This window comes from Erinaceus europaeus, chromosome 7 (assembly GCF_950295315.1).
Source record: "Erinaceus europaeus chromosome 7, mEriEur2.1, whole genome shotgun sequence".
NCBI lineage: Eukaryota > Metazoa > Chordata > Mammalia > Eulipotyphla > Erinaceidae > Erinaceus > Erinaceus europaeus.
This window is the reverse complement of record NC_080168.1, coordinates 38,153,009-38,166,831: the sequence shown is the minus strand read 5'-3', so window position 1 is coordinate 38,166,831 and position 13,823 is coordinate 38,153,009. Positions and strand designations below refer to the sequence as shown.

The 13,823-nt window shown below is 39.3% G+C and overlaps 1 protein-coding gene across 3 annotated transcripts in view; it reads left to right on the top strand.

Moving 5' to 3' along the window:
- Nucleotides 1–13,615, top strand: part of MOB4 (MOB family member 4, phocein) — a 78,084-nt gene extending 64,469 nt beyond the window's left edge. For all 3 annotated transcript variants that reach the window (XM_060194206.1, XM_007534415.2, XM_007534416.3), the window contains 5 exons: nucleotides 3,209–3,251; nucleotides 3,390–3,476; nucleotides 10,241–10,320; nucleotides 12,983–13,094; nucleotides 13,213–13,615. In XM_060194206.1, the coding sequence (XP_060050189.1) occupies nucleotides 3,209–3,251; nucleotides 3,390–3,476; nucleotides 10,241–10,320; nucleotides 12,983–13,094; nucleotides 13,213–13,344 (454 nt within the window). In that variant the 3' untranslated portion in view covers nucleotides 13,345–13,615. The remainder of the gene's footprint in view (nucleotides 1–3,208; nucleotides 3,252–3,389; nucleotides 3,477–10,240; nucleotides 10,321–12,982; nucleotides 13,095–13,212) is intronic.
- The last annotated feature ends 208 nt before the right edge of the window (nucleotides 13,616–13,823 follow it).

The window sequence follows — 13,823 nt, the reverse complement described above, 5'->3', positions numbered from 1 at the left end:
GCTTAAACTTCTTTGTTTAAGTGTCTTGGACAAATAACTTGAACATTTGATCTAGTTTTAAATTAAATTAAAATTTTTATAAGTTCTTTTTTATTATTTATTTTCCCCTTTGTTGCCCTTGTTAAATTTAATTAATTTTTTTTTCTTTTTATTTATTTTCCCTTTTGTTGCCCTTGTTTATTATTGTTGTAGTTATTGATGTCGTTGTTGTTGAGTAGGACAGAGAGAAATGGAGAGAGGAGAGGAAGACAGAGGGGGAGAGAAAGACAGACACCTACAGACCTGCTTCACCGTCTGTGAAGCGACTCTCCTGCAGGTGGGGAGCCAGGGGCTCCAACCTGGATCCTTAAGTTGGCCTTGCACTTTGCACCACGTGTGCTTAAACCACTGCACTACTGCCCGACTCCCAAATTTAATTTTTTAAAGTTTATTTATTAATGAGAGAGGAAGAAAGAACCTTTCTTTGGTACATGCAATACTAGGGATAGAGCTTGTGATTTCATTTCTGAGAGTCTGACACTATTCATTGTACTGTCTCCTGGGCCAGTAAAAATAATATCTTATTTACTGGGATTATAAAGTCTTTCTCATGTTTATTTTATTTGTCCTGGTGCTATTGTAAAAACTCAAAAACATGGGGCTTACTGAAAATGGCACAAGAGAGTGGGATGTAGTGATTCAGAAATGGTACGTTTTGTAACTTAAGATTAGCATTTGTTTTTAGGCATCTGGGAACGAAATATAGTTACAGATAATTTGAAAATTTGACCCTTGCCTTCGTATTTGCTTTCTTCTGCTATAATATACTTTAAGTAAATGAGTACATAATTTATTTCAAGTGTGTGTGTGTATATATATATATATATATATTTTTTTTTTTTTTTTCCGTTATCAGGCTCTTTTTATCTAATCATGTAGGTTTTAGCTTTGCATTTATTTGTGGGAAGCCAAAATGTTTCCATTTGTTTGGGAAACATGATAATGATTATCGAGAATTTTTAGAACATCAAATGTTTTGACAACTATAGAGAATAAGTTATCTTTGTACCATAGAGTATTAATTTGCTTTCTCATGGTAAATGATAGGTCTGTTCAAATGATGATCTTAGCATCATATAATTTTTCTTTTTTTTAAAATTTATTCTTTCTTTATTGGATAGAGACAACAAGAAATTGAGAGGGAGGGAGACAGACACCTGCAACACTGCTTCACCACTCGCAAAGTTTTCCCCTTGTAGGTGAGGACTGGGGGCTCGAATCCTGGTCCTTGCATACTGTAACATGTGCGCCCAACCAAGTGTGCCACCACCTGGCCTCTCATATCATTTTCTTTATTCATTTATTCAAAAACAGTCACTGAACATTACTTGATACTTCTTAGTTTGGCAGTTTGGGAGGAAAGTATATCATGAAAAAAATTCCCAGGATCTATTAAGTGACAGAAGCAATTTAGAAAATTACATATAACATCCTAGTACCTTTTAATCTGTGTATAGAAAAATCAAAATTTCTTTTTAAAGATTTATTTTATCGCTCTGGTAGATGCTTTGCAAGGAATTGAACTCAGGACTTCATGCTTAAGTCTAATACTTTACTGCGTCACCCCCTGGACTGCAAACCAAATTTTCATGTCATTACCTTTTGGGAAGAGGTAGTAGAATTATCAAGGACTTTCATTTCCTACCATTTTTTTTTCTTTTCTAACTAACATCATTTGTAGTCAGAACTTGGGAAAAAGGATAGAAAGAAGAAGCCTCTAGTGTGCACGTGTGTACTATTTTGTATATATACACACACAAGATATATGTGCATATACAGATGTGTACCATTTTTACACAACTGGATTCTTAGTGTAAATGTATTCTTTTTTTCTTTGTTCTTTGCTGGTGTAGTGAATTGAATATATGATCTTATAGGAGTCTTTTACATAGCTGATGTGCTATCTCCCCAGCCTTGAGTGTACTCTCTGTTTATGTGTATACCAACATTTTACTTCTCTGCAATTATTCAGAATATTTTTATTTTCCCATGTATGTATGTACATATATATGTACATTATATATTAATATATGAGAAAATACAGAAATAGTTTCTGTAACTGTCTCTCTACATATGTCTGTGTTGAGTTCTGATTATTTAATTAGAATACATACTTAGATGAATGACTTACTTAAAGATTTATTTACTAATGAGAAAGAGAGAACCAGAGCATCAGTCTGGCACATAAGATGTTGAGCATCGAACTCAGGATCTCCTCGTTTAAGAGTCCAGTTCTTTATCCATTATTCTTCCTCTCAGGTTGCAGGAGAATGGCTTGATTAAGAAGTGTGCTCTCAGGAGTCAGGTGGTAGCGCAGTGGGTTAAGCTCAGGTGGTATGAAGCGCGAGGACAAGCGGAAGGATCCTGGTTTGAGCCCCCAGCTCAGGGGAATCGCTTCACAAGCGGTGAAGCAGGTCTGCAGGTGTCTTTCTCTCCTCTTCTCTCTCCATTTCTTTCTGTCTTATCAAATAACAACAATAAAACAACAAGGGCAACAAAAGGGAATAAATAAATATTTAAAAAAAAAAGTGCACTCTCCGTGGCTAGGGAGGACAGGATTTGCATGCATGAGACCCAGATTTGATTTCTAACTTCATATATATTACCAGAATGGTTCTCTCTGATAAAAATCATGATTTTTTTTTTTTTTTTTTTTTTTTTTGCAGAGCTGGGCCCTCTTACATATACAGTTTCCTCACTCCTGGACTTTTTCATTCAACAGAGAGACAGAATACTCAGGGGAAAGTGACAATAGTATTAGAATTTGCCAAAATACCATGGCACTCTCACTTGATACTGGAGCTTTAACCTGGATCTTCTGCCTGGCAGAGCACACCCCTATCTGGTGACCTGTCTCTGCAGCACCACAAATCAGTCTTTTAAAACATTGTACTTTTTGAGAGCCTTGGGAAATAATTCAAATTACTTTTCAGGAAAATGACACAATTTTCAGAGAACTCTGATATAGGACATGGTTAAGATTGTTAGTTTTTACTTTGTCTTTGCAGTAAATGAGACTTACCAGTTCGAGTGATACTAATAATGGTCATGAGAGTGAAAGAATGGCACTGATGAAATTCTCTTTCTGCACTGAATATAGTAAAAATACATAGAGAGTAGATTTTTCATTTATGTATTAAGACTTTCATTTATGCATTTGTATTTTTAGGCAATTCTGTCTTGAGCTAAACGGACTTGCTGTCAAACTTCAGGTAATACTTTCTTTAGCTGTTTTTGTTGCAATGTGCTTATAAAGAAATATAAAATTATTCTATATGGAAATACAGTTACTCAAATGATATTTTCTCATTATTATTTTACATATTAAGAAATGTAACTGTTTTTAACAGAGTGAATGCCATCCAGATACGTGTACTCAGATGACAGCAACTGAGCAGTGGATTTTTCTTTGTGCGGCTCATAAAACTCCAAAAGAGGTAAATACTTAAAAAGTACAAAGATGGATAAATAAATAAATCCCTATAACCCAAATTTCAGCTCACTGTTTATTTTATCCTTTGGTTTAGAGCTTTTTGTTGCAAGGTGCTTTATTTACCTTTTATTTTTTATTTAAATTTTATTTATTTATTTTTCCCCTTTTGTTGCCCTTGTTTGTTTTTTTTTGTTGTTGCCCTTGTTATTACCTTTTATTTTATTTTATTTTTTTATTATCTTTATTTGCCTATTGGATAGAGACAGCCAGAAATTGAGGGGATGGGGGGGAGAGAGAGAGAGAGGAAGAAGGAGAGGGAGAGGGAGACCTGTAGCACTGCTTCACCACTCGTGAAGCTTTCCCCATGCAGGTGGGGGCTGGGGACTCAAACTCAGGTCCTTATGCACTGTAACATGCGCACTCAACCAGGTGAGCTACCACCCAGCCCCCTGCCTTTTATTTTTTAAAGCATTTATGATTAGAGTCACTTTTTATAAATGGACAATTACATGTTCTAGAACTCATTTTATGCTTCCACTGACTCCGAATAACATGTCACATTTGCTTCTAATGTTAACATGTTGCTTCTAATGTATAGTTGGTAAAATGTCCTTGTTTCCTTTTTTTTTTTTTTAATATTTACTTATTTTCTTTGTTGCCCTGTTGTTTTTCATTGTTGTTGTAGTTATTATTGTTATTGATGTTGTTAGGACAGAGAGAAATGGAGAGAGATGGGGAAGACAGAGAGGGAGAGAGAAAGATAAACACCTGCAGACCTGATTCATTGCCTGTGAAGCGACCCCCCACAGGTGGCTTGAACAGGGATCCTTATGCTGGTTCTTGCACTTTGTACCATGTGCGCTTCAGCCACTGCACTACCGCCCGACTCCCTGCTTCTTTTTTTAAATTGTATTTATTTATTTGTTGGATAGAGAAAGTGAGAAATTGAGAGGGAAGGGGAGATAAAGAGGGAGAGAGAGATACACCTGCAGCCCTGCTTCACCACTCGCAAAGCTTTCCCCCTGCAGGTGGGGGCCGTGTACTCAAACCTGGGTCCTTGTGCATTGTAACATGTGTTCTCAGCCAGGTGTGTCACCACCCGGACCCCTTGTTTACTTTTAAAAAAAAATATTCGCAGTGATGTACTGCTAACAGAATATTTTCATCTTCCCAAAAGCAACCCACACCCATTAGAGTAGCACTTCTTTATGTTCTTCCTCTAGCTTCAGGCAGCTATTCATTTACTTCCTGTGGATTTACTTTTTATTATTAGTGATTTAATACTGATTTACAAAATTATAAGATAACAGGGGTAATATTCCAGATCTTTTCCCTGCTACGAGAGTTCTGTGTCCCCATTCCCTCTATTGGAAATTGCATTAGTTTTCCTAGGATCACAGGTGTGAGTGAGCTATCATTTCTGTAACTATGTCTATATACATTTGCCTATTTTTTTCCATGGTCCGACCTTCTCTTCCTTTCTAAGTCATACCTACTATTTCCAAGTATCGTTCCCACCCCGCCCCCTTTTCTGTCTCTGGGTCCTGATGTAATTGGAGTTCAGAGCCCTCTCATCATCTTTCCCTAACATTTGCCCTTCTGGGAGTATAAGACTAAAATTCTTCTCCTCCTCCTCTTCCTCCCCCTTTCTTCTTCTCCTTCTCCTCCTCCTCCTCCTTCTCCCTCTTCCCCTCCTTTGTCTTCTACTAATGTATATATTTTTATTTATTATTGGAGAGAGATAGAGAAATTGAGAGGTAGAGAGAAAAGAGACACCTGCAGCCCTGCTTCACCACTTGTGAAGCTTTCCCCCTGCAGCTGGGGACAGAGGGCCTTGCTCATAGTAACGTGTTCACTTAACCAGGTGCACCACTGCTTGGCCCCTGGACCAAAATTAGTTTTGTGTTGCAAAAGGTGTGAGTTCTGGCTTTTGTGTTTGCTGCTCTGTTGGACATGGACATTTGCAGGTGGATCCACACACCCAGCTTGTTTCTGTCTTTTCGTAGTGGAGACACAGTGAGGCTCCAGGACACATTGGTGAAATGGTCTGCCCAGGGAAGTCAGGATGGAATCATGGTAGCATCTGCAGCATGGTGTCTGGGGCTTAGTGATTTTCTGAAGAAATCCTGGTTGTTTTTTGTTGAATTTTCAGCTGATTTTTCATTGTTTTTTTTCTAGTTTTATCAGAGAGCAATCTGAAATGGCTCCTACTCTGTAGCCATGCCTCCAGAAGTTCCCACATGCTTACATTTTAAATTCATTCTTACGTTCTTTGGTAGAAATAATAGGTGATGATTACTAATTGATGCTTGTTTGCTCAGCCTTCCCTTTCCCTTTCCCTTTCCCTTTCCCTTTCCCTTTCCCTTTCCCTTTCCCTTTCCCTTTCCCTTTCCCTTTCCCTTTCCCTTCCTTCCTTCCTTCCTTCCTTCTTGTGGAGCCTTGCTCTTGCACATAGTTGATTTAACTACTCCCAAGCCACTTTTTCCATTTACATAGAGAGGTATAGAGAAACACCACACATAGCACCAGAGATTCCCTCAATGCCATGGAGGAAATTGGACTGAGCATAGGACCCTACCGTACAGTGAGTTATGTCTTCACCCTGGTACTTAATTCTATTAACTGAGGCTTTTTCAGTTTGAGCCATTTTCTGCAACAGTTCAGTTTTTCTTAATTATCTGAAAAATGTCCTTTACAACTGGCTAATTAAAACTATGCATTGTACAGGAGTTGGGAGGTAGCATAGTGGGTTAAGTGCACGTGGCACAAAACGCAAGGACTGGCGTGAGGATCCTGGTTTGAGCCCCCAGCTCCCCACCTGCAGGGGAGTCGCTTCACAGGCGGTGAAGCAGGTCTGCAGGTGTCTGTCTTTCTCTCCCCCTCTGTCTTCCCTTCCTCTCTCCATTTCTCTCTGTCCTATCCAACAACAAGGACAATAATAACTACAACAACAAGGGCAACAAGAGGGAATAAATAAATATATATAAAAAAAACAACAAAAAACCTATGCATTGTAGGGAATTGGGCTGTAGCGTAGCGGGTTAAGCGCAGGTGGCGCAAAGCGCAGGGACCAGCATAAGGATCCCAGTTCAAGCCCTGGCTCCCCACCTGCAGGGGAGTCGCTTCACAGGCAGTGAAGCAGGTCTGCAGGTGTCTGTCTTTCTCTCCCCCTCTCTGTCTTCCCTTCCTCTCTCCATTTCTCTCTGTCCTATCCAACACAAGGACAATAATAACTACAACAATAACAACAACAACAACAACAAAAAGGGCAACAAAAGGGAATAAATAAATATATATTAAAAAAACAACAACCTATGCATTGTAGGGAGTTGGGCAGTAGCACAGTGGGTTAAGCACAGGTGGCACAAAGCGCAAGGACCGGTATAAGGATCCCAGTTCAAGCCCCGGCTCCCCACCTGCAGGGGAGTTGCTTCACAGGCAGTGAAGCAGGTCTGCAGGTGTCTATCTTTCTCTCCCCTTCTCTGTCTTCTCCTCCTCTCTCCATTTCTCTCTGTCCTATCCAACAACAATGACATCAGTAACTACAACAGTAAAACAACAAGGGCAACAAAAGGAAATAAATAAATATTAAAAAAACACCCTATGCATTGTATCTTCTTTTATTCCATGGTAATTGCTTTTTACTTGATACTGACATTAAAAATAATTGGATCACTAGGTGAAAATAGAAACAGGCTGGGGGTATGGATCGACCTGCAACGCCCATGTCCAGCAGAGAAGCAGTTACAGAAGACAGAACTCCCACGTTCTGCACCTCAAAAAGAATTTTGGTTCATATCCTAAAGAGGGAGAAATGTTAGGGGAAGATGACCAGAAGGCTCTGAATGCCAACTCCGTCCAGACATGGAGGGAAAAGAGTAAAAAGGAAGGACATTCAAGAGTAGTAGTAGGATCCTGGTTCGAGCCCCCGGCTCCCCACCTGCAGGGGAGTCGCTTTACAGGCGGTGAAGCAGGTCTGCAGGTGTCTGTCTTTCTCTCCCCTTCTCTGTTTTCCCCTCCTCTCTCCATTTCTCTCTGTCCTATCTAACAACGAATTGCGTCAACAAGGGCAATAATAATAACCACAACGAAGCTACAACAAGGGCAACAAAAGGGGGAAAAAAAGTGGCCTCCAGGAGCGGTGGATTCATGGTGCAGGCACCGAGCCCAGCAATAACCCTGGAGGGGGAAAAAAAAAAAAAGAGTAGTAGTAGGTATAGGCATGATTTAGAAAGGAAGGGGGTGGGGTGGCCGGTGGCATACCAGGTTAAATGCACATAATACTAAGCACAAGGACCCAAGCGAGGATCCTGGTTTGAGCCCATGGCTCCCCACCTGCGGGGGGTGGGAGGGTTCGCTTCAGAAACGGTGAAGCAGGCCTGCTGGTGTCTCTCTGTCTCTTTCCCTCTCTACCTCCCTCTCAATTTCTGGCTGTCTCTAGTAAATAAGTAAATAAATACGATTAAATTAAGTAAATAAATAAACCTTTAAAAATGGGCAAAAATAGGTAGAATGATAGAGGGATAGATAGATATGCAGGACAGATAGTTGTAGAAATAATATTCTGACCTTGGGAGAACCATCATAGTTTCCAGTGGAGGGAATATAGACACAGAATTCATCAGTGGAAATGGTATGCAGTTGTTACATTGTAATTTTATAAATCAGTATTAAACTACTAATAAAAAATAGAAAAAATAATTGGGTTGAGGGAAGTAGTTCAGCATGTTAGGGCATAGGATATGCCTCCCAATTTTCAGTCTTTGGCACCACCATATACCGTAGTTGAGCAGAACTCTGGTTTCTCATAAAAACAAATCAGGCAGGGCAGCCTCGCGATAGGACAGCGGGTTAAGTGCAGGTGGTGCGAAGCGCAAGGGCCGGCGTGAGGATCCAAGTTCGAGCCCCTGGCTCCCCTCCTCCAGGGGGGTCGCCTCATGAGTGGTGAAGCAGGTCTGCAGGTGTTTATCTTTCTCTCCCCCTCTCTGTCTTCCCCTCCTCTCTCCATTTCTCTCTGTCCTATCTAACAATGACAGCATCAATAACAACAATAACTACAACAACAATGAAAAAACAAGGGCAACAAAAGGGAAAATAAATAAATATAAAAAAATTAAAAAAGATCAGGCAGGAGAAATAGATTAATGATTATACAAAAGACTTTCAGGCCTCAGGCACAAGAGGTCCCAGATTCAATCCCCTTGAACCACCATAAGCTGGAACTGAGCAGTGCTTTGGCAAATATATACATACATATAAAATAAAATATTTATTTAAAAATCTTTTTACCTAAAAAAAGAATTGTGTTAGACCAGTTCTGTAGAAAGAATAGGAAAGCTATCAAGGGAGGGGACTTTATATGGATCTCTGTGGTGGGAATTGTGTGGAATTATACCCCTCTTATCCTATGGTCTTGTCAGTATTTCCATTTTATAAATAAAAATTAAGGGAGCCGGGCGGTAGCACAGTGGATTGAGTGCAGGTGGTGCAAAGTGCAAGGACCGGTGTAGGGACCCTGGTTCGAGCTCCCGGCTCCCTACCTGCAGGGTAGTCACTTCACAAGTGGTGAAGCAGGTCTGCAGGTGTCTGTCTTTCTCTCCGCCTATTTTTTTTCCCCATCTCTCTCCATTTCTCTCTGTCCTATCCATCAACAACGACATCAGTAATAATAAATATAACAATAAAACAACAGGGGCAACAAAAGGGAATAAATAAATATAAAAAATATTAAAATTTTTTTAAAATACTGCAATAAAAAAAGAAAAAAATTATAGACATGAGGTCACTGTAGTGCCAAGAATCTCTAAGTCTTAAAGACAAATAACTTTGGTTGCAAGTTGTTATCTGGTTTTTTGTTTGTTTGTTCGTTTCCATAGCACTGCTCAGCTCTGGGTTATGGCACTTCAGGGGATTGAACCTGGGACTTTGAAGCCTCAGACATGAGAGTCTCTTTGCATAACCATTATGCTATCTACCCCTTGCCTTTTTTTTTTTTTAAACTTTTTAAATTATCTTTATTTATTGGATAAAGACAGCCAGAAATTGAGAGGAAAGGAGGGAGATACAGAAGGAGAGAGACAGAGAGATACCTGCAACACTGCTTCACTACAAAATCTTTCACCTGCAGGTGGGGACCAGGGGCTGGAACCTGGGTCCTTGCACATGTACACTCAACCATGTGCACCACCATCCAGCCCCTATTTGCTATTTTGTCTTTTAAGAAAGCACATTCTTGGGGGAGCTGGTGGTAGTGCACCTGGTTGAGTATACATGTTACAGTGCTCAAGGACCCGGGTTCAAGCCCCTGATCCCCACCTGTAAAGGGAAAGCTTTGCGAGTGGTGAAATAGGGCTGCAGGTGTCGTCCCCCCCCCCCCCATCTTTTCTGCCTCTCTTAATTTCTCTTTATCTGAAAAATCGAAAAACTGGGCTCCAGGAGCAGTGGATTCGTAGTGCGGGTGAGCCCCATTCAGATACTATTCTAATTATCAGAATGACTACATAAAATGTAATAATATTCCAGTAAATAAGCCTTCCCGTCTTTATAATTACAATACCAAGTTCTAGAAGATATATGAACCAGCACCCTGACTGCTCACTCCCAGCGTATATGAAAACATTGAGGGTGAGAGCAAACAACTTAGGGTAGTAGGAGGGATGTGGAATCATACCCCTGTTACCTCATAATAGTGGGAGGAGCTTATATATTCAATACTCCTAAGAGTTAGTGCTATTTGCTGATGCATTTTTTTTATGCCTTCTTTTGTAGTGTCCTGCTATAGACTATACTAGACACACACTTGATGGTGCTGCATGTCTTTTGAATAGCAATAAATATTTTCCTAGCAGGTAAGCAAAACTTCTAAACATGATAGTAAACTTTTTGGTATTAATTTAATGAAATACTCTGATTAGTACGTTGTATTCTATAATTTTTTGACTTACATATTTAAAGTTACTTACATTTGAAACTAAGGCTATGTGTAAACTAAAGGCAGCAGAAATTGCCTCCCAAAATTCATGGCTACTCTGAGGCATTCTCCTGGGCTTTTCCTCTTATCCTTTATTTAAAGTTGGGGCATTTATGTGTTTACTTACTTATATCTCTCGCTTGGGAGTAGGGCAGTGGCTCAGCGGGTTAAGCGCAGGTGGCATTAAGTACAAGGACTGGTGTAAAGATCGTGGTTCGAGTCCCTGGCTCCCCACCTGCAGGAGAGTTGCTTCACAAGCAGCAAAACAGGTCTGCAGGTGTCTCTCTTTCTCTCCCCCTCTCTGTCTTCCACTCCTTTCTCCATTTCTCTCTGTCCTTCCAACAATGATGACAACAATAATAACAACAAGGGCAACAAAAGGGAATAAATAAATAAAATTATCATATATATATATCTTCTTTCTCTTTCACTGGGGCTCACTGCTAGAACTATGAATCCACTGCTCCCTGCAGCCATTTTTCCTCCCCCCCCCCTTTCTAGTTTATTTGACAGGACATAGAGAAACTGAGAGGGGGAGGAGGTGATAAAGAGGGATAAGGAAAGATAGACACCTGCAGACCTGCTGTCACTACTTGTAGAGTTTCTCCACTGCAGGTGAGGAACAGGGGCTCAAATCCTGGGTCCTTGCACATAGTAGCATGAACATTCAACTGGGTGCACCAGAGGCTGGCCTTCCCTCTCTTTCAGTTTTTTAAATTATTATTTTTATGAGAAAGACTGAAGGCAGATCAGTGCTCTGCTCTACCACATGCAATACCAGTGATTGAACACAGGGCCTCATGTGTACAAGGCTTGCACTCTACCCAATGGATCACCTCCTTGGCCTCTCAATCTTGTCTTACAGGCACTATGCCTAGAGCAGACTTTCGGGGTTGGGTGGTGGCTCAACCGGTTGAGCGCACACATCACAGTGCACAAGAAACCTGGTTCAAGCCCTGTTCCCCCACCTGCAGAGGAAAGTTTGTGAGTGGCGAAGCAGGGCTCCAGGTGTCTCTCTGTCACCCCCTTCCCTCAAGATTTCTGGCTCTCTCTATCCAATAAATAAAGATTAAAAAAAGCAGACTTTTCCTAAGTTTGGACTTTTCATTTTTTTGCAGTTATTTATTTATTTTTTAAAATATATATATATATAACCAGATACTGCAAGATCTGGCTATTGGTGGTGCTGTGTGTTGAACTTGGGATCTCAGAGCCTCAGGCATGAAAGGTGTTTGAATAACCATTATGCCATCTCTCCAACCCTGTGGACTTTTCATTTTTTTAAAGTGTAAACCTTTATTTATTTATTTGTTTGTTTGTTTACTATTGGGTGGAAACAGAGAGAAACTGAGAGGTGGGGAGACAAGATAGGGAGAGAGACAACTGCAGCCCTGGTCCAATGCAAGTGGGGTGACCAGGGGCTTAAACCTCGGTCCTTGTGCACAGTGATGTGTGCACTCAACCAGATGTGCCACCACCTGGCCCCTGGACTTTTCATTTTTTAAAAATTTCTTTATTGGGGGATTAATGTTTTACATTCTACAGTAAATACAAGGACTCTTCATTTTTTTTTTTTTTTTAAGGATTTCTTATCCCTGCCTGTAGATTTTTAACATCTGGGAAGAAGCCTGTGCATACTGTTAATACAGTATCAGTGAAGTTTGTGACTGGCTCTTTATTTCTATTAGAATGTTATTGCTTGCTAAGTGGATAGGTAGGTTGAGATTTTTCTTTATTGTAACTCTAAAGAGTTCATATTATATATGTAAAAAATTGGTCTCTGTGGTGGCTCACCTGGTAGAGTGTATATATTAGTTACCATGAGTGATGACCCAGGCTCAGGTCCCCCATCTCTACCTGCATGGGTAAGCTTCATGAATGATGCAGCAGTGCTGCAGGCATCTCTTCCCCTCTCCTTCTCTGTCTCTCACCTTTATTAAAAAGAAGGTGAAGAAGAAGAAGCTGCTGCCACCACTGGAGTCATTTACCCTGCTGGCAAAAAAAAAAAAAAAAGTGAAAAAATATTTTTAAATGAAAGTAAAAATCATTGGGTTTTATCTCAGTTCTTATATGTATTTTAAAAAGAATATCAGAAATGTATAATTTTTATTTTTCAAAAGGTCAAGTTTATAGCATGCCTATTAATATAATTAATATATAATATAATTAATATAATGCCTGTTAATAAAGGAATTATTATCAGTTATCATTTCTTGTGGGCAAAGAGGTCATATTATAACATGAAGAAAGTTTTAATTAGTTAGGAATTTATATTCACTAGTGTTTAATAAAGTCTCAAAACTATAATTCTGAACTAACTTCGGAACTGTGGTTAGGTAGAAAGAGCACTGACCCAAGAATAAAGAGTACGTTCTAGTCTTGCCACTTAAAATCACTAGTAGTTATAGCAATGAACAGGGGTGACATTGGCCTGGGGACTTTTTCCTAGGTGTTTGTTTCTACTCTTGTGAGTTGAAAAGATGAGTTTATATTGTTGGTGAGACTGACTGGCTTTATGAATTTGTGGTTTGTGTTTCTAGGGTTAGCATAAAAGAATCATCTGTAGCGAAACTAGGATCAGTATGCCGTAGGATTTACAGAATATTTTCACATGCTTATTTTCACCACCGGCAGATATTTGATGAATATGAAGTAAGTGTATTTTACTAATTACCCTGATGCATTCTCAGAATGACAGTAATAGATGATATTACATGTCTTTTTTTATCTTTGTATAATAAAATGACATTTTTTTTCTTCCTCTCTACAGAATGAAACATTTTTGTGTCATCGGTTTACTAAATTTGTGATGAAATATAATTTGATGTCCAAGGATAACCTGATTGTACCAATTTTAGAAGAGGAAGTTCAAAATTCAGTCTCTGGGGAAAGTGAAGCATAAAGGGAATCATATAGAAAAATGTACTGATCACATAATTAACATTAATTATGTGCTGTATGTATCCATCATTTTAGACACATCAATCATGTATCCATCTAGCTTCTTTGTTTAGTATAGGTTTTTGTATGCTGTGTGTTTCCTTTTAAAATGAGAAATACTTTAAGTTATTCATGAGCTGTATATTCACCAGTGTGGCACTCATGGTTTTTAAATAAGAATAGTATTATCTGTTTATAATGCCTGTTAATAAAAGAATTTACAGTTTGGTAAATTGCTGCTAAACAATCATTGGGTCACAATACTCATCAGATAAACCCACCTATAAAAAGATGAGTGAGCTTGAGGTTTCACACAAGCCATTTACTAAAGAAGTAGTAATATTACCCCCAGCGTGTAGATATTCTAAAAGACACTAGTACGTAATCCAGTCTTAACTTTCGAAACATAAGTGTTTTAAAATTTTGTTTATAATTTTGATC